This window comes from Globicephala melas, chromosome 3 (genome assembly GCF_963455315.2).
Source record: "Globicephala melas chromosome 3, mGloMel1.2, whole genome shotgun sequence".
NCBI classification, from domain to species: domain Eukaryota; kingdom Metazoa; phylum Chordata; class Mammalia; order Artiodactyla; family Delphinidae; genus Globicephala; species Globicephala melas.
Genome location: NC_083316.1, coordinates 57,645,416 through 57,671,877, shown reverse-complemented (window position 1 = coordinate 57,671,877; position 26,462 = coordinate 57,645,416). Strand labels below are relative to the sequence as shown.

The 26,462-nt window shown below is 38.5% G+C and overlaps 1 protein-coding gene across 1 annotated transcript in view; it reads right to left on the bottom strand.

Annotated features, from left to right (window-relative positions):
• ARHGEF28 (Rho guanine nucleotide exchange factor 28) overlaps nucleotides 1-26,462 on the bottom strand; it is a 310,421-nt gene that overhangs the window by 84,746 nt on the left and 199,213 nt on the right. Inside the window, 7 exon segments of the mRNA XM_060295886.2 lie at nucleotides 1,035-1,090; nucleotides 8,837-8,969; nucleotides 9,307-9,430; nucleotides 13,796-13,838; nucleotides 17,468-17,579; nucleotides 20,051-20,258; nucleotides 24,904-25,184. Of these exon segments, the coding sequence (XP_060151869.1) occupies nucleotides 1,035-1,090; nucleotides 8,837-8,969; nucleotides 9,307-9,430; nucleotides 13,796-13,838; nucleotides 17,468-17,579; nucleotides 20,051-20,258; nucleotides 24,904-25,184 (957 nt within the window).

Here is a 26,462-nt window from a genome sequence, read left to right as displayed (position 1 = left end):
TTCAAAGCAAAAGACATAAACACAACAAAGAGAAAAATGTGATGACAATGAGATGAGCAAGTTATAAGGAAGGTATGCCTCACGAGCACGTCTCAGCAAGATCCCAGCTTTAGTAAAAGCCCGATGGAACCAACCGAAAATCTCCAGTTCCTGCGTGCAAACCCAGGCTCAAAAAGGAGTTCTTATCAGCGCTGCCTTTCTCCTACTTGTTCTTTCTGTTCCTGGCTATTCCTCCCGCCTACAGGACACAACGACCTTGAGCACTGAAATGTCATCCTCAACTCTGTGACCTGACACAATGTGTGTTTCAAGTAACACAGAGTTGGGGACTCCATGCTTCCCTCTGAAGGATCATCACGCTCACTCATGTGCATTTCTGGCATGGCTTTAGAGTGGGAGACAAAGGAACGCAATGATAAATACCTCCATCCACTCAAGCCCACCCCCAAACACAGAGAACATTCCTCTAGTCCAGGGGGCCTTACACTGTGGTCCCAGGATCAGCAGCGTCACCTGGGAACATGTTTGAAATGCAAATTCTCAGAATCCACCCAGACCTACTGGATCAGGAATTCTGGGAGCGGGGCCCAGATATCCGTGTTTTAACAGGCCCTCCAGGTGAATCTGATGTGTGCTGATGTTTGAGAATTACTGCTCTAGACTTCATTTACATATGCTCAGGGTTTGCACTGGTAAACCAAGCAGGTCCTGACAGAAAGCCTAACCCACCCACATCATGGAGCGCAAATGGAGCGTTCCCTCTACTTCTACAAGCGCATAGCTAACTGAATAGGTATACACTTTGAGCATGTGTTATTTTATCACCACAACGACCACTTTAAAAATAAATCTAGACAGTAATAACTAGTAAATCTAAAAACCTAAACAGATAACATGAAGTTATCACTTTAAAACGACCACTTTAAAAATAAATCTAGACAGTAATAACTAGTAAATCTAAAAACCTAAACAGATAACATGAAGCAACAAGCTGCACACAAGCATGTGACATTCACACACGACTGAGAGATTACCTTGGTACACGGAGAGGCGGCATCTTTACAGCCCTTATGTACATTTGCATTACAGTCTGGAACAAAAGGAAAAGATAGAAAAGTGTCCATCTTATTTAAGTTAATCTGCAAAGTGAAATGCATACGACTACATCATGCTTTTAAGGGTCATTATAAAAATAACACATAAACATTAAAAATATTTAGAAAACTTGGAAAGAAAAAATATTTAAATCACATGTAGCCCCACCACCAGAGCAGAACATCTAGTAACGCTTTTTGCATTAAATTCTATTTTGCCTGCCTGATGATAACATGGCTACATCTGCTTTCTTTCCCTTAGTTTGTTGAAATACAAGTGTATCCTTATTCTTTTGCATTCCTCTACTTTAGATCTTTCTGAAAATTAAACCTTTAGATATTTCTTGTCAGCAATATAACGCTGTATTTTCTATAATCTATTCTGACAATCTGTTTTTTGTTTGTTTGTTTTTTGGCCGAGTGGCTTGTGGGATCTTAGTTGCCTGACCAGGGATCGAACCCGGTCCCTGCAGTGAGAGCACGGAGTCCTAACCACTGGACCGCCAGGGAGTTCCCTCTTTGTCCTTTTTAAATTAATATTTTTAGTAATTTGTATTTTATATACCCTTTTACAATTTATATGGCAATCAGCGCTCTCTTTGGATTATTTTGTCCATTTACTTTGTGCTTTATATTGCTTTCTTTTCTATTTTTATTCCTCTCTGGCTTTTTTTGGATCAATTAAATATTTTTTCTAATTACTTTCTTAATTTTTACAAGTATGGGACATATTTTTAGCTTAATAATTTTTACCCTAGATATTTTGACATTCATATTTAACTTAGTAAAATCTGAAATGAATAGCTTTACGGTCCTTCAAACCACACAAGGATATTTGAATATATGAACCTCACTTCCTCTCCCTCTTAGGTGTTCATCTTGCTGGTTTAAGCCCAGCGGACAGTATTATTGTTTTACGCTGTCAATGTTCTTCATTCTTTCTCGCATCTCCCATCATTTTTCTGGATCGCTTTTAGTACATTCTTTAGAATTTCCTGAAGTTCTGTTGGGGGCACACCCTCTGCAGCCCTTCCTCGGTGTCCTTGGGGGACTGGTTCTAGGAGCCCCTGGGGATGCTCAAGTCCCTTATATAAAATGGTGCAGTACAATGAATACAGTCGACTCCCGTATGGACAGACTTAACTGCCGGTCGCACTGTTAATATCTTAGATTCCTTCTGCACAGGGTCTTATCGATTATGAAACCTGAAATCATGCATGACATACACTTCTGTGTCTGCCTGAGAACTCATGTACTACTATATGCCCTGTATTAGTAAGGGACTTCTGACATATGGCAACTGCCTGCTCGCACCCCAGGGAAAACGCCTATGAAGACGGAAAGAAAGAAAATGCACAACAATGCTAGAGAAAATGTACTGTCAGGCTCCGAGAGAATTCCTACTAACTAGAGGAAACCAAATTAAAAGAGAAAAGTTAGCAGCTTGCCTACGTTTTACTTCATGAAACAACGTGGCCGCATCTCACTGAAAGAAGTAAGGGAACACTTTGCCTGCCCCCTCGTGTCCGCAGGCTCAGAGAGCTCCCTGCACGGGGACTACTTCCTGCCACGCTGCTGTCTTCTTGCCCCCTCTGCCCTCCCACCTTCACATCACCTACCACCACAGCCTCATCCTGCCCACCCCACCCGAGACGCTGAGTGCACATGGAGGAGCTAGAGGCTTATCAGAAACTTCAGGAGAAAAATCCTTCCACAAGGGTAGCAGGGCTCACTGAGGCCCGTCAAACAGTGACTGCAGCCCCTTGAGAATGCAGCAAGGTGCTGAGCCCACAACCTTCCTCCCGCTGTAGGCCTTCGGCGGCACCCAGCCAACACCTCAATGGCCAGTGAGCAGAAGACAGGCTGGTCCACGTACTGGTCCTGCAGGCAAACATCAAAATGGCATGGCTCTCTCCTCACCCCAGAACAAGAGAATGAAAGGATAAGGAAAAAAGTAGAAGCTAGGAGGTACCACAGAACAAAGTTACACTGAAAACTCACAGGAAGAGGGAGCCACTGAATATTATGAAATCCAGAAATGGAGAAGAAAAATTTGGATATTTGAAATGTGTCCTCCCTAAGAGACACAAAACAGACATAAAATAGGACCAAAAGGCCGTGAAGGGAGTATAGGATGTGACCATAGGCCAGCAGGATGACAGGGAAACGGAGCTTTGTGAGACGACAAAGAACTACAAGGAAGAAAAAAGAGCAAGAGAGCGGAATTTAAACCAAATTGAGAAGATTCGATGTGACAAAGTATCAAAGCAGTGCTATGAAATTAAACTTGAAGGAGTCCCTCCAGAATGTGGAGAAAAAGAAGTGTATAATTATCAAACAAGATGTCATACAAATATGACAGATAACAGATCACACTTCTCTAAGGAAGAAATCAGAAAAATGAGGTCAGAAGTAACAACTGACAGCCGCAACTGACAAAAACTTTTAGAAAGCTTAAAAAGAACCAAAAAAGGCAAATCAAAAGGTCTTACTGTTTTCTAGGAAAAAATCATTAAATTATACCTATTCTACAGACACAGTCTGACAATATCCCTATGATCAAAAAATTAAAAGTCCTCAAGCATCCAGGCAGAAAAAGCAGGTTACCAGCAAGGGAATGAGGACAGGCCGGCCCCACAACTTTCTACTGTACTATAATATTAAATGCCCAGATATAAGGGACCACTGTTGGCAGAGTCTTGAGGGGAAAAGGTTTGACTGAAGAATTTACTTAGCCAGATAAAATTGGTTTTATTGTGTGAAAGAAGCGAAGATATACCCTTAGATACACAAGCTTTCAGAAAACAGATTACTCCAATGACCTTCTTGGAAAAAAAATTACCTGAAATCCTATTGCCTGTTAAAAGCAGAATCAAAATTAAGAGTTCAGAATGGGTCAGCTTTATTGAAGGGAAAAAAAAAAAAGAGCAAACGTGAGCACCGAAGCCAAAGAATCACATCTAAGAAATTACTGTTAAGTAGAGACACAGAACTGAATATAAATATCAAATTATTGTTGAAATAGAAAATTATTCCTGAAAGATTAAACACACATTATAAAAGTAATAATAATGAATTCAGCATACTCACAGAGGCTAGGGGGAAAAAAGGGTAACTATAAGGGAAATAAGAGTATTCAATAATAAGCCTCACACAGCCTTAAAGTCATTATTAGTTAAGTATTAAAAGAGCATATCTTGCTCAATCCCTGAAGAAGATAAAAGACAACAACACATGGTCTAAATAGCTGAATCAAGGAAAACAGCAAAGAACTATAAAAGATAGTTGACAGTTGTAAAATTAAATGTAAATAAGGAAAAAACCCTTATAAAACAAGGTCTCTCAGTTACATTACAGATTACCTATAGCTAGATGAAAGACACACACCTCAAATTAAAAACACAGAAATAGGTAAGAGAAATACAAACAAAAGGAAAGCAAGAAGAATATTAATTTTAAACAAAGTAAAATTCTTATAAACGGCATTTAACCGCATTAGGGTAGTTTTAAGTTTATGAAAGTTAAATATGCAGTGAAGTTGTGATTAAACTTCTGTGCATCAAATAATGTAACATCAAAATATAGGTAGTGAAATCTATTTATAAACAAGGAGAATTTTATAGAAATACAATATTTGTGGAAAACTAGCAACTCAGGCTTTACTAAAGAAGAATACAGACACCAAGATTTTGAATATTTATATTATTTGTTTTATATCATATTGTATTTTTAAGATTAGAAATATTAATATTCACAATTTAAAAATACACCATGAAGTAGGATTATTTACCAATAACGGCAGTCTGAACGTTGTATTCTCCTACCCAATGTAAAAAACTTAATAACCAAAGTTTAAATGCCCAATACTCCCCTCCCCCCAAAACTGTAAATCTTAAGACTTCTAAAAGACTATGGTTAAAGAGGAAATTAAACATATACTCAAACTGATTCTAGAATTTAATCTAAGGCAATGATCAAAGATGTGGGCAGTGATATGTGGAAAAGAATGCTCCTTGCAACATTATTTATGTTGTGAAAAAACTGGAAAAAACTTAAATGCACAACAAGTAAGGAACAATTAAGCACATTTGATATCATCAAATGAGACATTAGCATACAAAGCTGACTTTTTTAGTGATTAGGAGGGATTCCATAAAAATATGAATAGCAATTTTCTCTAGGCGGTAAAAGTCTGAATAATTTTGTTTCTCCTTAAACCTTGTATCTTCTATGAATTCCGCTGCCTTTTTTAAAAAAATTAATGACCATTTTAAAAGCTAAATATAATCTATGTACTTTCAGCAATTTCCATCTTCCACTAAAACTTTCATGACAATCCACTTGACCAACTCAGTATGAACCAACATATTCTGTACTGCAAGAATTTGCCTTTCAGTGATCCCTAAGCTTTCAGTAATCATTAACTACATATGAGTGTCTAAGGGCCCAGCTTTGCGATAGCTGCTGTAGGGGATACAAAAGAACCATTATGTGACTATAGACCTCCAAGAACATAAAGTCTATGCTAGTAGTTAAAATCAGAAGAGGCTGTACATGCCCCAGTATTAAAATGGATAGGATAAATAGCTCCTAAGTGTGATGTGCAGGAACTCAGGCCACAGTGGTCAAGGAAGACCTCCCAAGAAGAGGCAAGAAATCTGGATGAAGTAGAGGAGCAGGGAAAACTGAGAGATAGGAGATTATCGTAAGTGAAGGAACAGAGGCAGGAAAACATACACAGTGGGAGAAAAGACAACAGGCCTGGCAAGGCCTCTGGTTGTAAACCAAGGCTGAACAGGGAAGTAACCGTAGGACTAGCCGGCAGGATGCAGGTAGAACCGAATGCACATCTGAAAAGCCTGGGCTTAGTCCAGTAAACAAAACAGAGAGAAGTCCTCAAGCATATGTGTGCGGATGGAAGCAGTGCTTCATTAAGATTACGGTGGTGGAAGTATCCAGAATGAATTGTAAGTGAAAATACCTAGAGAGGGGGGAAACTAGAACAGTTTGCTGTCCGCGGTCCAGAGGTGGTGATGAGAAGCCACCAGAGCAGGAACAGTGAGAAGAAATGAAAAAGGGACCACGTGGACTGGGGTGCCAGGAGGAAGAGGAACTAAGAGTTAACATGCCCAACATTCGAGCTGGTACCATCAACACAGCAAGAACAGCCTTCTGCACGTGGACTGCAAGGTCGGTGTTAGACACGTTGGTCTGGGAGACAAGAAGATCTTTGGGTGATGATGCCCACAGACAGGGTGTGCCCGGGACAGTCTTGGTTTACACTGTAGCTCTGCCATAATGCTCAAATATAGCCACAAGTTACATGGGGGCTCAGCCTCTCTTGGCAACCATAAATATGGAATTAGAAAGTGAGCGATAAAGACGTGAATCTGGGAAGAACAGGCTTAAGTACAGTATTTTAGAACAAAAGACTGGATGGCTATACTTAGAAACAATGCCGAGAAAAGAACAGATGCCCAAGAACTGAGTTTGGAGGGTACTCAAAGCTAGGAGAAAGGAGACAATACAGGTGGTAAACAGAAGAGTAGTGTGCCATGGAAAAGAGGACATCTATCTACACAAAGGGACAATAAACATGGAAACAGGAGAGAGATCAGTGAGTCTGAGAACAGTAACGAGGAAAGATGCTAAGGTCAAGGGCAAGACATCTGTTAAGTAGTGGGAACAGAGGCCAAAATCAGATGGTTAAGGAAGAAGTGGCAGGAAGAGACGTCAGAGCAGTGAGCGGAGGTTGCCCAACTTGAGGAGTTTGTCTTAAAATGAGGGGAGAGAAAGGTCATGGATGTGGCTGGGGGGTACAGCTGAAGAGATCCAGCCCTATGAACAAGAAAAGAGCCACAACCGATGAAACATATGCCATCAAACCCATAAACTGACTGCTGACATGGGGGCAAGCCATTAACAACCCATGAACAGGGACTTCCCTGGTGGTCCAGTGGCTGGGACTCCACGCTCCCAGGGCAGGGGTCCCAGGTTCCATCCCTGGTCAGGGAGCTGGATCCCACAAGCCACAACTGAGAGTTCGCATGCCACAAGTGGAGATCTCACATGCCGCAACTAAAGACCCCACATTCCACAACTAAAAAGATCCCGCATGCCGCCACTAAAACATCCTGTGTGCCGCGGCTGAGACCCAGCACAGCCAAATAAATAAATAAAATGAATGTTTAAAAAAAATCCACAAACAATACTTTTGGCAAACTTCTAAAAAATTAGCAAATTAAATCACAGCTGAACTGCTTGATGCTATCTGTTTTTTAATTAGTAGACTTTATTTTTTAGAGTAGTTTTATTATTATTTTGCTTGATGCTATCTCAGGTCACATAAAAGAAAGAAATCAAGTCTCCAAGGAAAGCAAGGTTCAAGCATGCAGTGAAATTGGCATCATTAAAGACAGTATGAATGGATACATTTAAATTTTTAATTTAATCATTTCTAGGAATTTAATGAAGAACTTTACATATAACCTTCCTCTGCTCTTCACCTCCCTTTGTACTCCCATCCCATCCCCAAAATGTTCCCCTAATTCTGGCCACCAACAAACACCATGAAATGGATTTCACCTGCCTGGGCCTAAATTCTTTTGCACTGAAATATTCTTTCACTCCATAAATATTTACTAAGCCCCTGATATGCAAAAGCATTGTTCTAGGCACTGTGGATATAGCAGAGAACAAAATCAACAGACAAAAATCCATCCCTCGTAGAGTTTATATTCTGGTGAAGGAGATAGATAATAAAATTGACAAACAGAACAGAGAGTAAGTTAGATGATGTTGAATGCTATAGTGGGATAAAAAGGAGGAAAAGGGGGCAAATGAGCCAAGCAGAGGGTGGTCAAGAAAGGCCTGACTGGGGGGTGTTATCTGAAGCAGACCTGAAGGAGGTGAGGGGAGCTAACTGAGGGGAGAGCACTGCAGGCAGAGCGAACCGCAGGAAAGGCCCCATGGCAGGTGCATGCCTGACGCCCGGAGTATTGGAAGAACAGCAAAGATGCCAGAGGGACTGAAGCAGAAGAGTGGGAGGAGTGGATGACAGGAGAGATCATGGGGGCCTTGCAGCCACTGTCAGGGCTCTGGCCATCCTCAGGATGACAGGAAGCCATCGGAGGATCCGGAACACAAGGACAAATGCCTTGACAAACTCGCTCGGACTGAGATTTTGAGAACTATGCTTTTTGCAGTAAAAGCACAAGGAGACCAGTTGCAAAGCTACTGAAATGATGGCTTTAGACCAGGGTGATAACAGTGGCAGGGGTGAGAAGAGGCTGACTTCCACATATATTTTGAAGATAGAGCCAAGAGGAATGCTGAAGAGTGTGGGACTGAGAGAAAGAGAGGTATATAGAAATACTCCAAGGTTTTTGGCACGAGCATTTGGCTGGAATGATGGAACTGCCATTAAACTGAGAGGGTCAGTTTGTAGGTGGGCACAGAAGGGGGAGAACGGAGCTCCATTTGAGATGCTGTTCAGACATCCAAGTGGAGACATCAGAAGGCAGTGAGGTGTAACAGTCTGGGTTCTAGGAGAGACTATCGCCTGTGGACACAAAGTACTGACTCAACCATCCTGGGTCATTGCTTGCTGATGAAACCACACACAGGCATGAAAACAAAAGTCTACATGAACACACTTAGCACTGGCAGTATTCTCAGGGAGCTTCCTGTTTGGGGAGGCAAAGCACGCACGAAGACAGCACACATGGGGCCCGAGAACTTACTGGAACACTGGAACGACTCTTTCCCCAGGAGCGTTTTATCACAAACCACACACTGCAGAGTCCCAGAAAATGTTCCAGGGACAAACTGATGTCGACTCAGTTTCTCTTTGTCTTTGGCATCCTTGCCTTTTGTCTTTAGATGTGGCAGCAGCAGCAAAGTGGGGAGAAAAGAGAAATGCTCAGAGCCAATCGACTTACAAAAGTCATACAAAGTCTCTACGTGTTCTATCAGGACAGAAGGGCCACACACCAAGAAGTGGGATAATGCCAAAATGTAACAGCACCCAGGATGAAGTGGTCTCAGTATTTTCAATGACTTGGATCATACCCCATAAGGAATACAGAGGTTTTTAAATATGTGTGTACAAAACCTAAGGTAAATGATTTTAAAGGGAAAGTGGAAACTATACTAATTGCTCAGAAACTGAGCATCTACGCTTTATAGACGATAGGCATAAAACCTTAATTACCTTAGATTTATTCCGAGGGCTGGTCATCCTGTTCATGAGGAAGCTGAAAGTTCGGCTCACTTTGTACTTTTCAGACTCTGATTTGGCAGGTATGATGTATTTATCCCATTCTTCTTCCTGAATTCTACAAAAAAGAATCTGTTATCACAGCTTATAAAACTTACCAGAGGGAGCAAAAGAGAGCAGTCATACAGATGTGTGTGTATGTATACAAACACACAGATGTATTTTGTACATATTATTTTTACACATATATATTTTTCAGGCTTTAATAGTTATTCTAAAGATAAGGATAGAAACTACTAAAAATATATCTTATAGATGAATAGGTGGATAAGTGTATGAAAAAGCAACTATCTCACAATGTTAACACTTACAGAATCTAAGTGGTGGAAATAGGTATTCTAATATATAATTCTTTCAGCTTTTCTGCATACTTTAAAATTTTCATATTAAAATATTAGAGAAATAAAGGGAATCTTACACTTATAATTTTACTCTGAAAACATTCACCTCCCTGTTTACTAGGCTAATAGAATTTTCCTAGCACATAGAAGCCAAATAACCAACGACATCAAACTGGATTTTATTTATTTTTAGAACAGAGATAATACTCAGCAGACACACATTTCCTTTGTCAATACAGCCTGAGAAACAGACTGTCTGCCTCATGGTTCCATCTCCCCCACTCAATCAGGCTATTTGCAATCTGAGACTCTAGGTTGCAAAGGAGAGAACATTGTGGAAATTCCCCCCAAATAAGAGGCAAGTTAGAGGTAACTGTACCCAACCTGTGAACACACTGAACATCACTGATTTTCCTCTAATCCACAGAATCATTCTTTAGGGGAAAAAAAAGTCCCAGCTATGAAGAGGAAATTTCCCTGGAACTTTTATATTTCCCCTAGAACTTTCTCTGATGGTCTTGTATTCTAATATTATTACAAAGAAAGAAAGAAAGAGTGAATATATTAAAGACCAACCAAAGTATCACGTCATACCAGATAACACTTCTGTAGACAATTTCCAAAATGAACATTTCATAACCCATGTCTCTCCTATCCCTCAAACTTCTTACTTGTCAGCCTTAGTGGCTAATACATTCATCTCTGGGAAATACCTTCAAAAGCAATCATACTATTGATATGCACCAAAATACATATGATTACATTTTCCAAAAACGACTTAAAAGACAACTTCTAGGACTTCAGTTTTTCTCATCTGATCAAAGACTAAGTTATTTCTAAGGCCCTTTCTCATGCTTAAATATAATAAGTACTTAACTGGTACATATTAAACAAAACTAAGTTATTTGACCTCTATATTAGATAATTGAGAGCTCAAACCTCAGTGAATGCATTTAGCATAAATAATAAATTACTTCAGAGCTACCTCAGGTATAGTCAGGACAGTGGGTGTCCTGCCACTCGAACCCTGCACAGTTCATGCAATTGGGTTTGCTACTGAGAGAAAACAGTTGAAAAAGTTAGAAAGGAAAGATGGAAAACAGAAGTGAAAGTGCCCTGCACTACTCAGAATAACACAAGGAACTGAGACCCTCTTATTTCCTTTCTACTTCCACAGCCACCTTCTTAGATAAATCACTGGTTAATATATCTGTAAATTTCCATACCTCTTGTGTCTTAAGCATCCTAATTTGCAAAACTCGTGGAATAATATTCAACAGGCTCACTTTTGGAATGGGGAAGAAAGCACACTTGACAGCTGAGAAAGAATCCTCTCTGGAACACTTTTTGGAACCCCACCAAGAGCCACCCAATGTCTAAGAGAAGAAAAATATGGAGCGGAAACCTAAATCTCAGAATTGAAGAATGATAAGGTCAATGCGATTTTTGAGGTGAAGAAGTCCTCTCCCCTACTTCCCAGCAGGAACACAACTACACTCTCTCAAATGAAGGAAAATGAGTTCCTGTTTACCATACTCTACTCCCAACTCCCTATGCTACAGAAGACTGTATCAAGAACAATGTTACAGTTTTGATTTAAAACCTACAGGTGCACTGCAATTTATTAAAAAAAAAGACATAAAATCATACCACTTAATCTTTAATTCCAAAGGTTGACAAGAACCGAGATGACAAAGTAAACAAAAAAAACCCAAAAAACTGAAACACTAAATATTAAAAACTCTGAATCATCTAACCTGGTAGACACGTGAATATCATAGACATGACCCACTTTCAGATTATCACAATGGGAAACACAGTATAACTTCTGGGCAGATGTAGAAGGTTGGTTGAGTCCATGTTTCAAATCTAATTTAACTATGTGGTATTCACTTACGTAAAAATTAGGTACTTTAGAGAAGAACTCAGAAAGGAAAAATCCTCAACTGATTTCACAACAGAATGTAAACAGCTTTTCAATTTATAAGAATCTGGAAAAATTTACTTAAACTCTTTCAACATCCCAGAACAAGAATGCCTAACTCTATTATCAATTTGATGACCAATGGAATTACCCACAATAAAGTTTTACAAGCCCCATTCTTCAGAGATTCTTGGCATTACCTTTTCAATAGGTAAACAGATATTTTAAGTATCTTAATAATATGGATATAGCCTCAACATCTTAATCCTTAACGTATTATATCTATAACCTATTTTTTAAAAGAACTGGGCATCTAAGTATTTAAAAAGCTCCAACTATCCAAATTGAAAACTGACGCAGGTGAAACTTCAACTTTGAACAGCCAGATTCTCATTTTCTTAAAAAAAATAAAAGGTAACAGATGTATCAGGTTTAAGATAGATGGTGGCAATAAAATAACTGAGTTGTACCATATAATCCTAAGATGGGATAGATGAAGTGCTTGCTCCTATAAGAATGAGCCTGCAAGGTCTGGAGTGAGCCCCCCTTTTAGCTGGCTGCACTCTTTTCCAGAAACGAAGTGATCAACATAAATAAGGGAATTCCAAAGAAGGCAAACCCCCAAGTAAATGTCTATAGCATGACCAAAGCAAAGCATTAGGTCTATCCAGGGACCTTACTGGTGTATCCAACAAGGTATCAGGAACATAGTAGGGGAGATGGAATATCTACTCTACTAGATACACCAGGGGATATGACTAAGAAAGTCAGATGCTTTCGGGATGCAGACCCAAGACAGACCCAAGAACAGGAAGAAGAAAACAAGAATGAGGAATATGAGAAAAATATTCATCCCATCCAATACAGCCCTATACATCTCATCCAAGTTAACACATTTTATAGGCTAATATTTAACCAATTCTGACATTGGCTCTTCCAGTCTTAAATCCCTCTCTTAATGGAAAATATTTTTGATTTTTAAAAAATCCTTACAATCAGTCTATTACTTCTCCAATTGTTAAAAAGATAGCAAGGATAAGACTTCTAACCAGAACGATGACCAGAATGATGAACAAATTCCAGACTTAGTCAACAAATCGCTTAAATGAAGTAATAAACGTAAGCAGCTTAAAACAGTGCCGGGCACATAAAAACACCCAACAACGGTCAGTTGCTGCTGCTCCCGCTGTCACCATCATCATTGCCCTGATGTCCTTTCATCAGCAGCTTATTCTCAAAGGGCATTCTTAGTCTTCCTCTGTTTTATCGTTTCAGAATTTCTATTCTGGTCTCCAAAAAATAGGAATGAGCAAAAGGAGATTTTTTTTTTTTTCCTTCTTCTTCATACTTTCAGTCCAAGATTTAAAGCAAAATAATCGCTCTTGATCTATATGGTAAAAGGTTTCAGAGTTTGAGCATTAATGGCACCCAAATTAAAACCATTTTCCTCCTTTTCCCATGGTCTCTCAAAGCCAAGCACTTATACCATTTCTGACATAACCCCAGGGCTATTTCACAGTGTGATTCACGAGCAGTTAGTTTCTCAAGACCAACAGAGCGCAGCAATCCAGCCTGTTGCTAGTTAGCTGCCCAAGTTTTACTCTAAGGACAGTTTTACCTTCTAGGGAAAAGAGCAGCTTAGGCATACAGCTTTCAAATCTTCATATTAACCAGAAAACTCATAACGCTCAAAGTACTTTCTGCCTCGTTTATTCTTTGTTTCACACTTAACACTTCTAAGCGATACTCTACAACGACAGACAGCAGAGATGTTTAGGCACTTTCTAAAACTGACCCCGGGGGTCCGTTACCACAAGAAGTCTTCCTGTCATAGTGGACAGACCTAGTGAGAACCTGATACCTTTCTAAAGCAGGTGGTCTCACACTGCTCCGCATGCTGCTGTACATTGGAAGTGTTTGGCTTTGAAAATAACCCCAGACTACTCTGTCCCCGGTCCTGAGGCCTGTTCATCTGGGGACTGAAAGGAACAGCTGGCAAACCTACACCCATACAGATCACAAAGGGTACAAAGGATTCAGGCAGGCTCATTAGGCAGAAACGTCTCACAAACTATTGAACAGGTATCAAAAATGATGTGCACACATCTCCAAAGATGGATCAAGCAGTCCCTCAGGAAATCTGGAAGGGTTAAAATACCTTTTTTCTCTTGGTGGCTCCGGTAAGCTGTAAGCTCTTTGCTCTACAAGACACAGAACAACAAAATGAAAACGAAGGCAGACAACCTAGCAGTCGTGTGTTAGTCTGAAGTGCACACACTCAACCGTACGTTATCATTACACATACCACCAGTTAGAAAATAATGAAAAAAGTCATTTTATAGAACTAGGGCATTGCTCTGGATATTTTTATCACCTTCCCTAATTTGGAGAGAACGGGGAGGAGGCCAACACAGGGAAACATTTAATGATTTTGTGAACTAAGTTAGCCTCAGCAAGGGGCAGCAAACATTTTCAGAAACGCAGAAAATCAGTTCTGTGTTTCTGGATATTTCTCACCAGAGCGTCATCCCTTATTCGTAACACTAATTCCCCAACGTACAGAATCAATAAATATCTTAGCGGCTTTTTAGCAAAGCTTAAAAGAAAAGTCTTGAAGGCCAGCCTAAGGAAGAGTCCATTTTAATGTAGCTGTAATGCCTTTACAGAGCAGCCAGTTCGGAGATGTGCTTTGTGGCTCATAAAAAAGGGAGAGCCCCTCCTCCATTGGACTGGGGTGGCTGGGTAGAAGGGGCAGGCTCATGCAAGCAGCGTAGCGCCATCTTGTTTCCCAAACCGGAGTACTTACTACAGGGATGGAGCAGAGACACTGATTTAGACAGTGAGAGAGACTGAAGGAGGGAACGGCCACTGTGGAGCACACCATCTACAGAGCGGGGACAAATCCTTTACCGTTACAATCCGGAAGAGTGAAGAGGCAAAACTATGTTGCAAAGGGAGATGGGCCAGATATATATAGGGGAAAACTAATGAATACATATCTCCTGAAATGTGGAAATATCAATGTTGAACCCAAGACTATCTTGTAGGTAACAGAAAACCTACTCTGAAGAATTCGAAGACTTTTATTTTATTGCCATTAAATATTCTTCAAATTAAGTCATGGGCAGAAATCATTATCCTTTTTGTATACAGACTGAGGTGTCAGGAGAATAAGCCATATATCCCAAATAATCAAGCTAATCAAGTAACAGAATCAGACTCAGACAACTGGACAAAGTCTAACAGGATTCCATCCATCAGTGCACAATAATTTTCAAAAGTACATTCACTTCACTCCTCAAATTTTTAAGTGTAGAGCACTTTTGTCCATCTTGGTGATGCTGTAATTATCATTTTAACATGGAGAATATTCCTTTCTATCTAAATCCATGATGTACCCAAGGGAAATATAGGATTGGATTTTGTTTCATATATAAAAAGCATTAAATAATAAAGTTGCCACCATTGTACTTTTGGCCCCCTCAAAAACAACAACAAAAGCATGATAAATGATCGTAAGTAACCCTCTGAAAGTGACAAGAAAGAGAGGACATCACAAATAAGTATAAAAAAGGACTGAAAGACTATCCTGTCTCTGTATATCTGTATTATATCAATAGCTCATTTATGGGCATTTTCCACTGAGGAAGGAAGACTTGGACTCTGTTCAAATAGAAAAAAAATTTTAGAACTATTCAAAACTCATTGAGAGAGGATTTATAACAACACAAATGTCAATTTACCTCTGATTAAGCAGATTAAACAATGAAACATTAGAATACATCTTTGAAGTAGGCAAGCTTTCACACCTGTGCTTTGATCACACACACACAGTTAAAATTATTTTTTCTTCCTTAAGAGCTAATTTATTCTTCACAGTCCTATGATTTTGACTGACCTAAATGATACCAATCCAAATGTTTGCTACCATAGAGGAATATCCATTGGAATTTTTGTACATTTAGTGTGTAGCCTCAACCTAAATTGCCTGTTTGTAATACTTACCTCCTGGAGAGTGTCAAACTTCATCCAATAGCCCTATTTTTAAACATACTGTCTAAAGACAAGCTTTTATTCACAGAAAAAACAAAGGAATTGATTTCAGCTTTTTATTCTTTCTAATTCAAACGTGAAGATTTAAGGAATGTATGTAAAGCAAAATTCTTCATTAAAGAATTCATAAATCAGGGCTCTTTCCCCTTATAAACTATCCATTTTTCTCTCAGTTGTCTGAGATTTCAAACATCAGAACTGTTGGAATTTAATAATCAGAGATACTACAGATATAAAGGCAAAGGCACCATTTTGCACACTGCACAGAAGACTTTAAAGTGTTTTCCAAATAGTTACAGTACAAAGTTAATTCACCATCTCTAAGACTATCAGTGAAAAGGTGTCAAAGCTGCCATTAAAAGGAATCCCAACCTAAACTAAGGTTAGGGAGACCTGGAGATCCTAGAAAGACTTATGGTATTGAAAAAACATCCAGGGCAAATTCAATCCTCTTCTACTCCTGTCCCCTCAAGGTAGTTGTCTCCTTTCTTTCTCTTGGTCCTTTCTCTCCATCTTCCCATTCTAAAAATCAAAACTGGCATTTATTATCAGTCCTGTTTTCTCATTCTCCAAAAAGACATCCCAGAAAGAAAAAGGAAAAAAAATGCCTTGTAGCACTTCTTTTGTATTTTATGTATTTTGTCTGCTACATTCATTCAACAAATATTGATCGAACATCTCCATACATTAGACATTGCTTTACGATGGCAGGTCCAAGCACAAAGATTATGCTTTCACTGTTGTTCCACATGGCATAAGGATGCAAAAGAATGGCAATGTAACAAAGCGAGAATAAGAAAAAAGGAAAGGAAAAGAAGGAGTAAAATAAATCCTATTTTAAATATTCTATGCTGGGAAATTGGGAATACTTAAGCACGTCTCTCACTTTCTGAGTCTTCTAAGGCTCTTAAGGATAACAGACAAAAAAAGGCATTACCTAATACATTGACAAAAAATTTGTTACAATGCTATGTATTACAGATTGACATTAATACTTCCAAATACAGCTTTAAATGTAATTATTACAGAACAAATGGTACACAGAAAGTGTTAAATAATTACATTCCAGAATTAAGTTGAAAATTGGGGTAGCGGCTAAGAAGGGCTACAAGGGCAGCTCTGAGTTGCCACAATTGTTCTTTTTATTGATCTCAATTCACTTTTGAAAATTCATCAAGCTACATGCTTATAACATGCACCCCTTTCTGTAGGTATACTATATTTCAATGAAAATTTTATTGTATAAAAGTTGTATTTCTGATTGCTTACATAGGCCACAAAAAATGTTTGAGATATATTTACTTGTGTTTCAAGTATCTTGTGTTATTTTAACTTTCTAAAGTCCCTTGTTAAATAAAGAAATGAAGACAATCCATTTTGCAATGCTTTTGCAACTGTGAGGAATTGGATTATTTCAGCAATTTATATGTAGGACAAAAGTAACTTTTATAACTTCCTTAAATAAAATTCTCTAAAGACCTCACAATAAAGAACCTAGAATAAATCATAGTTTACACTGTCCTTGAGGAAAACATTTTATTCAAAAAGAATAAGGCAACAGAGAGGTGTGTACACATCTGTGATTTCATCAAAATCAAATTTATACCTTGTCTGATATCCAATGAGAAAAGGATTTTGCTAAGCTTAGAAAAATCAATAGTGAAAATGAAATTGAAAATACTAGCCTGCTGCTCTTACATACTTTATGCACTTTTACTAACTGAAAATCCACTCTAGAAAAGAATGCTTTCACAGCCAAATGGTAACTAATGCTTACCTTCAGCTGAATTGCACACTGTAAAGTCACGGATCAATCGAGTTTTTCCTAAAGAAATTTTGGGTGATGAGCAGGAATAAGAACGTGAGCGGACTCCAGAAAACAATGATTCCTAAAAGAAATCATAACGAAGTTTAAAAAAAATTCTATGGAAGACTTGAAAGTATGTGTTCATCATCAAAATCAGAACCTTTAAAAAAAGGATTCAACTTGAACACTTCTGAGGTAATCTTATTAATGATTTGTTTCTGTTTGCCTCTCACAACTTTAAAAATGTTATTGTCTTTTTAATGCTTTAGTAAACTTGAGCTTTTGGGAATAGTTTCTATATTTCCTATATACTTTAGGATACAATCATGACATCCCAACCATGTTGGTTAAAAGTGAAAAATCAAGTCACATGACTTTCTCTGCGTATTCAACGAGTTTGACTTTTTTTTTTAACCCGAGTTGTCACTTATTTTTGTTACTTTAAACTGTAGCAGTTAAGCAAAATTCCATATTAACTGAGATCTCTATACATAATTATTAGAAGGTACAGGAACAGTCACCTAAAATGACAAGTTTTTAAAAGTTCCTAATGGCTATTTAAGTTTGTAATGCTAGCTGCAGCCTCCAGGAAAGAATGCATCAGGTCATTACACAAATCCTTCTAGTCTGTGCTCATCTTTCAACAGACCTTCCATCCAGCACTTCCTGGGATTTTGCTTGAATTATCACTTATTTATATATGTTCAACTTTATTTCTTTTAAATGACCTGCTATTTTTTTCCTGTTTTCCCAATTACCTATTATTTCTATTATTATATTGGCAACATACATGAAAAATGCAAGCTGGATAGATAATTTAAAAAATGCTTTTCTTACATGTTCTAGAAAATTTAAATGAATACACAATAGAATGCCACCAAAGCCATTTATGGCACCCAAATCCCATCCAACAGAGGCCTAGTGGTCTTAGGATTGATGCCCACCCCCATCCATTTTTAAGATACCACTTAAGGTTACAGGTGAAAGAAAGTGGTGCAAAATGTGTTACTAAACTTAAGCCATCAGCAACTGTCCTTCTCACAAGCACTGTTCCCTTTTTCTCCCTAAGTGAAAGCACATGGTTGCCCTAGGCTTACGGTTTAGTTGAAGAGCCTGGAGGAAAGTTGAAAACAGAAGCCTGATCCTGCTTCAAAAGGTCTTAAGCCATGGCTCCCTGACTTACTTATTGGGAAAGACCCAGTGGGCCTGGATGTCAGAAAGGCCAACCCGAGTTGTCCTATAACCCTAACAGTGAGTTGGCCACAAAGGGCCCTAGCCAAGTACCACCCTCTGCCTTTAAGTCATGCATGGTAATCATTTTTCATAACAGGACTTTGAAAATTATCCAGAATCCTTTGGCAAATTTACACAGGGTAATTACAGAGGCAAGGCAAGACATATTTTATAGGACAGATTCTTCTTAAAAGTGAACAGCATGGAACTGTTTCACAAAGAATTACTTTTCATTCCAAGTAATGATGAATTTTTCACAGTTCCATTCAAAATGCAAATCTGAGAAGCAGCTACATTAACAACCATACCTATTTCTTATTATCCAGAAATATCCAGAAATATCACATGGTTCAGAAGATTATGACAGCTCCACAGGACTCAGAGCTGAGGGAAGAGGATTCAGGATCCGGGGTCAGGAGGCCTAGATTTGAGTTCTGACTCTATCACCAAGCTTGGGCAATGTGGACATCTAATCTCTCCAGAACTTCAACTGATCAAAAATTAAAATAAAAGTACTCCCTTATATCCTAGGTGAGTTATGAGAAAATTAAACATTTTATATAAAAGCATGTTTTGTATATTGTAGAGAACACTACAAAAATAAAGCATTACCATAACCACCATATGTTTGTGGTATGAGACGTTTGGGCACAGCACACATTGTTCTATAGTAGTAAACTCGATTGAAAAAGAAAACAAGTGGACAACAGAAATCAAAAAGAAAACATAGGTCCAAACAGAAAAGGGCTTTCTCTGCAAGACTGGAAGAGTTTAGTCTTTTTAAAAACCACAACAAAATGAAATTCCAATGCAAAAATGCCAATGACAGAAAAGCTGTCTCCTATGGAAAAACTGACAAAGGAGACATCTGGTGTTCCAGATGAGTCCTTGCAGCCAGGAACGCTCAACAAATGTCACCTCTGCCTTAGCAATATTATTTACCTTAACACCAGTGCCAACTAAAATTTTATGTGTGCAAAACAAGTTTGATCACTTAAACTCACTTCATACTACCAGCTTTTCTCCCATTGCTTAAGGGGTGATGGCAGAAATCACAGTATAAAATGGTAAAATTTTCCAAGTATGTGAAAGATTACTGTATTGGTGGTGATTCGTGAAAACAAATCAGCCATTGTAAGTAAGGACTATACACATTAGAGTGGGAGAGAGTAAAAAGGCAAGCTCAGGCAGCTCACGGGTCTTCAAAAAAAAAAAGTTTACACATGTGACCATAACGTAATTTGTCTTTCAGAGATGGGTGGATTTAGACAACATATTTTTCAGGCTTACGATAAACCAAATTAATACCAATAAGAATACCTTCAGCTGCAGGCTACTTGATAAAGAAAGTGATTCAGTCCTGGAGATATTAAAATCTGGTTCAGCGTTGGTCTCAAAAGAGTCCAATTCATCCCCGCTAGGAATGCCAGTTCTCGAGGAACTCTGAGACACTGGAGTGTAGCAAATGCGCGACCGCTCGGAATGCCCCTCTCCTTCACTGTCAGCATCCAGGGCATCAAGGCTGGAACTGGATGGAGCACAAAGTAAACAAACAACTAAATCGCCAAGTAAGACAGAGCCATGGGTTTCTTTTTTTTTGGGGGGGGGGGCTGCGTTGGGTCTTTGTTGCTGCACGTGGGCTTTCTCTAGTTGCAGCGAGCGGGGGCTACTCTTCCTTGTGGTGCACGGGCTTCTCACTGCAGTGGCTTCTCTTGTTGTGGAGCACAGGCTCTAGGCGTGCTGGCTTCAGTAGTTGTGGCATGCAGGCTCAGTAGTTGTAGCTCACGGGCTCTAGAGCGCAGGCTCAGTAGTTGTGGCGCACAGACTTAGTTGCTCCATGGCATGTGGGATCTTCCCGGACCAGGACTCAAACTTGTGTCCCCTGCACTGGCAGGCAGATTCTTAACCACTGTGCCACTGGGGAAGTCCCGAGCCATGGGTTTCTATTTCTCTGAATTCAGATTTTCTCATTGGCGTCAGCTGCAATGGGCACCCATTTAATAGCTAACAAAATTCATGCTTAAGTGATTTTTATTGTTTTTTTCTCCCCCCAAATAGCCTCTTTTTAAACAAGATTTTATGTTTCCCCAAATGAACATTTCAACCTAGCAAAAGCCACTTCAAGTGCTCTAAGAAACAAAAGCTGGTTCAAGTTAGTACTATCCTCACGATTTTTGCTTTGTAAATATAATTATTACAAGCCCCAAATAGCTACCCTTCAAATATTAAAAACACAGACAAAACAGAGCCACTGAGCTGTCGGGGGTGGGGGGTGGGGGTGGGGTGGGGGGGTGAGGGGGGCAGGGGAGGGCCTTTGGGGCAATTTGCATGTGAAAAATACCACGTGGCATTCCCTCTTTCACCCCTGGACAACACAGGAGGGTGGAGGCACACGTAAGAAAACAAGGAGAGACGTGCAAAGATCTCATCCCAGAGCTGGCGTCAAGAAATGGGTCAGGCACGAGTCAAGTGAGGTTCCAAATATGTCACATTCAATTATCATTTTTAGAGATTTAAAAAAATGATTCCCATGAAACTTACATGTCAGAAACAGGTGGTGATTCTGCTTATCTACTGCTTTTCTTTCCTCATTTAACTTTGATAACCATAAAATTAAAAGGCAAGAATTTGACCTTGCACATTCCTGGCTCCTTCCATCCATCTACATTTTAAACCATTCAAACTTTGAGGCTGAGGGCTTCCACAGGCATGTTAATGCACAGTGCATTTTTAAATGTATTTTTTCTTTGGTTGTTACAATTCTGGAGTTAAAATTTTAATAACAACATAATAAACCATCTTGATTTTGAAACACAAAGAAACAGACTTCAAATTTGGTTATTTTCCTTAAAAAACCATAGGCTATTTAATGGTCACTGAATCTCAACTTAATAAATTATATGGCATTTGGAACAGAGATCCTACCATATATGTCTCTAATCCAAATACTCAGACTCATCTCTAATCCTTGAGCTATTTCAGGGTCCCTCCTGGGCACCAGCAAACCCAGCAGTAAAGGCCATGGTCGTCACAACTGAGGATTTCCAACGTGGGGTTTTCTCCTTGGAGAACTCATTGAGGGCCTCCACCTTGACCTTGAGGAGGAGAGGACAAATTGGAGGTGGACTTCACACTTTAATTCAACTCCTAAAGATGGTGGAGAGCATAAAGTTATTTCTCATAAAAAAAAAAAAACTAAAGCTTAGTTAAGAAAACCTTTCTGGTAAATGCTGATGTGTTGAGTATTACAGTAATGTAACTACAAGTATTTTAAGGTGCTATGTAGGTTCTTTAGTTCAGTGATGATCAGAAAGAGACCCGGGGTGGGCGTGGAGGGGAGATTTGCTGATGTCTTGTGCCTCTGCATTTGTCTTTCAACTTGTGATCGCCACACTAATGAAAATTAGTTCAAATGGTTGGCTGCCTACGAGAATATCGTGTTTTAACACAAGCCTTTCCAGTTATATACAGCATTTCTCCATCACTATGAATGCACCCTAGAAGTATTTTATTTTATTCTTTGTAGTATACTTTAAAACATTCCTTTTTCTATTCATTCAAACTGGGCTACTATTTTCCTTTGTTAAGCTATTAAACTAAGATACTTGGTATCAAATAATATTATTTAGAATAATAATATTCTTCAGGATTACCTCTAGGTTTCTCATTTTATAACCATTTTTCAAAACCCCATTAGTAGGATATGAAATAGATTCAATAGGTTGTGACCAGCATTTTCTTTTCAAATAGTATAGAATAGAAAAAAGCAGAATATATAAAATAACATGTGGAATGTAACATTTGTTTAAATTTTATGTGTGTGTGTGAGGGGAAGGTTCATGGTATTACAAGGATTTCTTTTTAAAACGAAAAAGAAATTCTTTTTTCCTTTCAAGAATTCTTTGTAAGACAAAAAAGGTTTAAAAAATGTAAGTTTTAAAACAAACACTTGTCTTTTGTCACCAAATTTTTGTTACATAATTTTTAAAAATAAATGTTGCATTGCTTATTCTCCCCTCAGTTTTTATTGTGAGCCCCAAAATTTCTCCTTCATGAGAAGTTCCCAGCCTCTGGGAATAAATTCACTTATTAATGAACTGGGTGCATTTCACTTTGGGTTCATTATCAATTGTTCCTTGTCTTCCACCATGACACCCACTGAAGGGAGGATCCCACGGCCATGCCAGGGCCAAGATGGAGCTTTCTGGGGAACTCAAGTCCTTTCTCCTCACGCCTTTATTTTTCAGAGGAGATGGAATGTACAGGAGGTAAATTCAGAAGGGACCATTTTCTCATAAGACATCATCCTCCTCTCCTTATTCCCTCCCCCCACACCTGAGCTATGACATTTTTACAGAGGCTTCAAATTACCTTTACTCAAACTGGACAGTTTTTCTTATATTCAAATCCATCTGCAGCAGTGAGATGTTTAAATGTCCCAGAGAAGACCATGATCAGAAGATACAATTTAGATATCCTGTGAATATTTGCATATGCAGTACAGAGAGCCCATCTGTGGCTTTTCTTCCTTTTCGCTAGAGAAGCTCCTATAAAGAGCTTATTCACCTCTTGAGATCTGGGTCACAAACTCAACAGATCTTAAAGATCCTGCCAGAATGCATTAATCACATGGTTCAATCTGTCTCTGCAGAGCTCTGGAGAATCTTGCCTTGACCGTCAGCCTCTTGTCCCAAGCAGATTTGTGGAGAGCCCAAAATGTCCCATCAGTTCAATTTGCAGCCATGACCATGCAAGTATCTTTAAAACCATAATTCACACAATAAAAATCTAGAGAAAACCTTTTATTATTTATGCACCAGACATTACTCTTGGTACCGATATCTGCTAAACTTTTATAACCTCAAGTTATTGTATATCAGTGCAAAGTGGAGCCCAGTGATTGGCACCCAGTGACTGCTGCTTCCCCTCCCTTTCACTCCTTTCTGATTAAGCCTCTGTAGAATATTCATTCAGATAAATATTTATATACACACACGTGTGTGCATTCTATTTTCATTTTGATTCATAATTTTATGTGTAAAACTAGACATATAATCAGAGGTCTAAGGCATGAGGAGAAAACAAGCTATTTCCTAAGGAAAGCAGAGAGAAGGATAAAACGAAATCAGTAAAAATGGGCCTATTCCCTAAAGAAAACAGACAACAGTACGAATGGATAAGACGTGAATACAAAGGTACAGGGTCACACACACACACACACACACACACATATATAAATATGTACAGTCATATCCTATACAATAAAACTATTGTTTTAGTGACATTTTTACACATACAAGAAACAGTGTAAGGTAAATATAAGTTACAGAGCATAAAAATAAAACAAACACCCATGAGCCCACTCAACTTGAAACGAACATTGGCCACACCATTGTTTTATTCCTTCTCATTCTCTACATTGCCTACTCAATGTTACAACTATCTTAAATTTGGGGATTTTTATCCTCTTCATTCTCATTTGTGATTTCCTTATTGCTTAAGCACATTATACATGCCCTACATTAACAGATTGTTTGCTTTTGCATTTTATAAAAGTGAAATCTAACTGAAGTATTTTGTGGCTCCTTTTTTGTTCCACTTCATGTTTCTAAGTTGCATATGATTATGCATATAGATGTAGTCGTAGTTAATTCATATTCACTATAGTACGGTATTACATTGTGTAACTATAGTGTAATTTATCTATTCATTCCCCACCATTTGGTCTATTTCCTACTGCAATAAACAGTCTTACATATGTCTCTTAGGACACAGAAGTAAAACTGCTGGGTCATAACATATATGCGTATCCAACTTTATAAGGAAATGCCAAAGTGTTTTCCAAAGTTATTATACAATTTTCACTCCTATGAACTGTACACAGGAGTTTCTATTGCATGCATTTTCACCAAAATATGGTGTTACACTTTTAAAATTTCTGCTTATCTAGTAAGTATTAAATGGTATCTCGTGGTTTTCCTCTTTTATATTTTTATCACTTTTCTTATGTATCTTACTTTCAAGTCGAGGAATATAAGAACCTAAAAGGGGGCAAATTTTGATGTAGAAATAAAAATGGTGGGGACAATAACAATAAGAAAATAGAATTTTCTAAGTCCTGCTACAAGGTTCTTTGATTTTCTACATTTTCCCTCTAGAATGTAGTACCTTACCTTCTTTTCTTTAGATGACTTTGTTCCTTTTCAAATCCATGAAGACCAAAAGAAAGATTCAAACTGGAAGCATATGAACTAGATGGTGACATCAAAGACGGCTGGGTTTCGGTGTGTGATGGGACTTCTGTGTTCTCATTTGGGGGGTACGTGCCAGCGCTGGTCTCAGTAGGAAGGATGGGCTTGCTGTTCTGAGGCCCCAGAGTAGAGCCCATGGATTCAAGGCAAGTGTTTTCAGTGATTCCCTCTATATTAATATAGTTAATATCCAAATCACCAACCTGGTAGTTGAAAGAAAAATAGTTGCTGAGCAAAGAATAAAGTTTTCATAATTTAAAAACCTTCCAGCTTATTTATCCTTTTTTGTTTGTTCTTGTTTTGCTTTATGTAAGCAGAGAATTCTTACATGATATATTTTTGTTCACATGGTTGCTATCCCATAATTCACAAAAGGAAGAAGACTGAGCATTTTATAAACTTTATTACAAAACCAGAAACTGACTATGCTTTTAGCATTTTATGAACCACTGACTCAAAAGAGGGGAAATGTTTTAAATACCTGAGAGAAAAACTAAAGAGTAGGCATTTTAGCTTATAAAATAGTTTATAGGAATCTGGGTAACTTAAGTTAGTGGTGGTCACATAAATCTGAGTCTCCCAAACAAAAAGAAAACCAAATAAAGCTACGTAAGACATATGGATTTAGCATAACTAGAAGACAGACAATGCCCCAAACTTTAAATTACCTGTAAATAATAAACATCAAATCTCAGCAAGAAACCTGTCATATACTTGCCATAAGCCTTTGCATAGAGTAAGGGCAGTCTGGAAAAATCTGCATGGTAGGGAGAGCAGGGAGCTAGTGCAGGGCCTAAGACTGATCTAAAATCATCACCAGGAAGAGAAAGTACAGCTTCCTCTGGACCGTGTGAAAAAAAAAAAGTCCCGGTTGATCAAAGCGCTTGCTCTACGGAAGGGGCTTAAAAGTACTGGTGATCTGAGGTGGTGGTCATCAAAAGGCATCACTTCTGGGGGAGAAGACAGTAAAAACGAAGAGAGTAACGCCATTTAGAAATAAGACATTGAAGGGGAAAAGAAGCAAAGGGGGACATGCAGGGCCCTAAATCAACCACCATCATAATAATAATTTACTAAGGCAAAAACAATCAAGGAATGCTAGTGAGTGAGAGTCAAATCAGTAACTGGATATGTACAAAGACTCAAACTAACTCCTCACAAGATACACAATATTTTTTTTAAAAAAATAGTAATTTTACTGAAAAGAAACTTGGTAGATCAAAGATATCACCAGTAATGGGACAAATTATTGTCATGTGCCTCCTGATACAATGCACTGAGAAGAACATGACATCACCTCTGTAATATTCCTGCCAATCACACATAACCTGAATCTAATCATAAGGAAATATAAGTCAAACCAAAATTAAAGGACAGTATAGCAAAAAACAAAATAAGAAAACAAACAACAACCTGGTCTGTATTCTTCAAAACTATCAATGTCATAAAAGACAAAGACTAAGGAACTGTCCCAGCTTAAA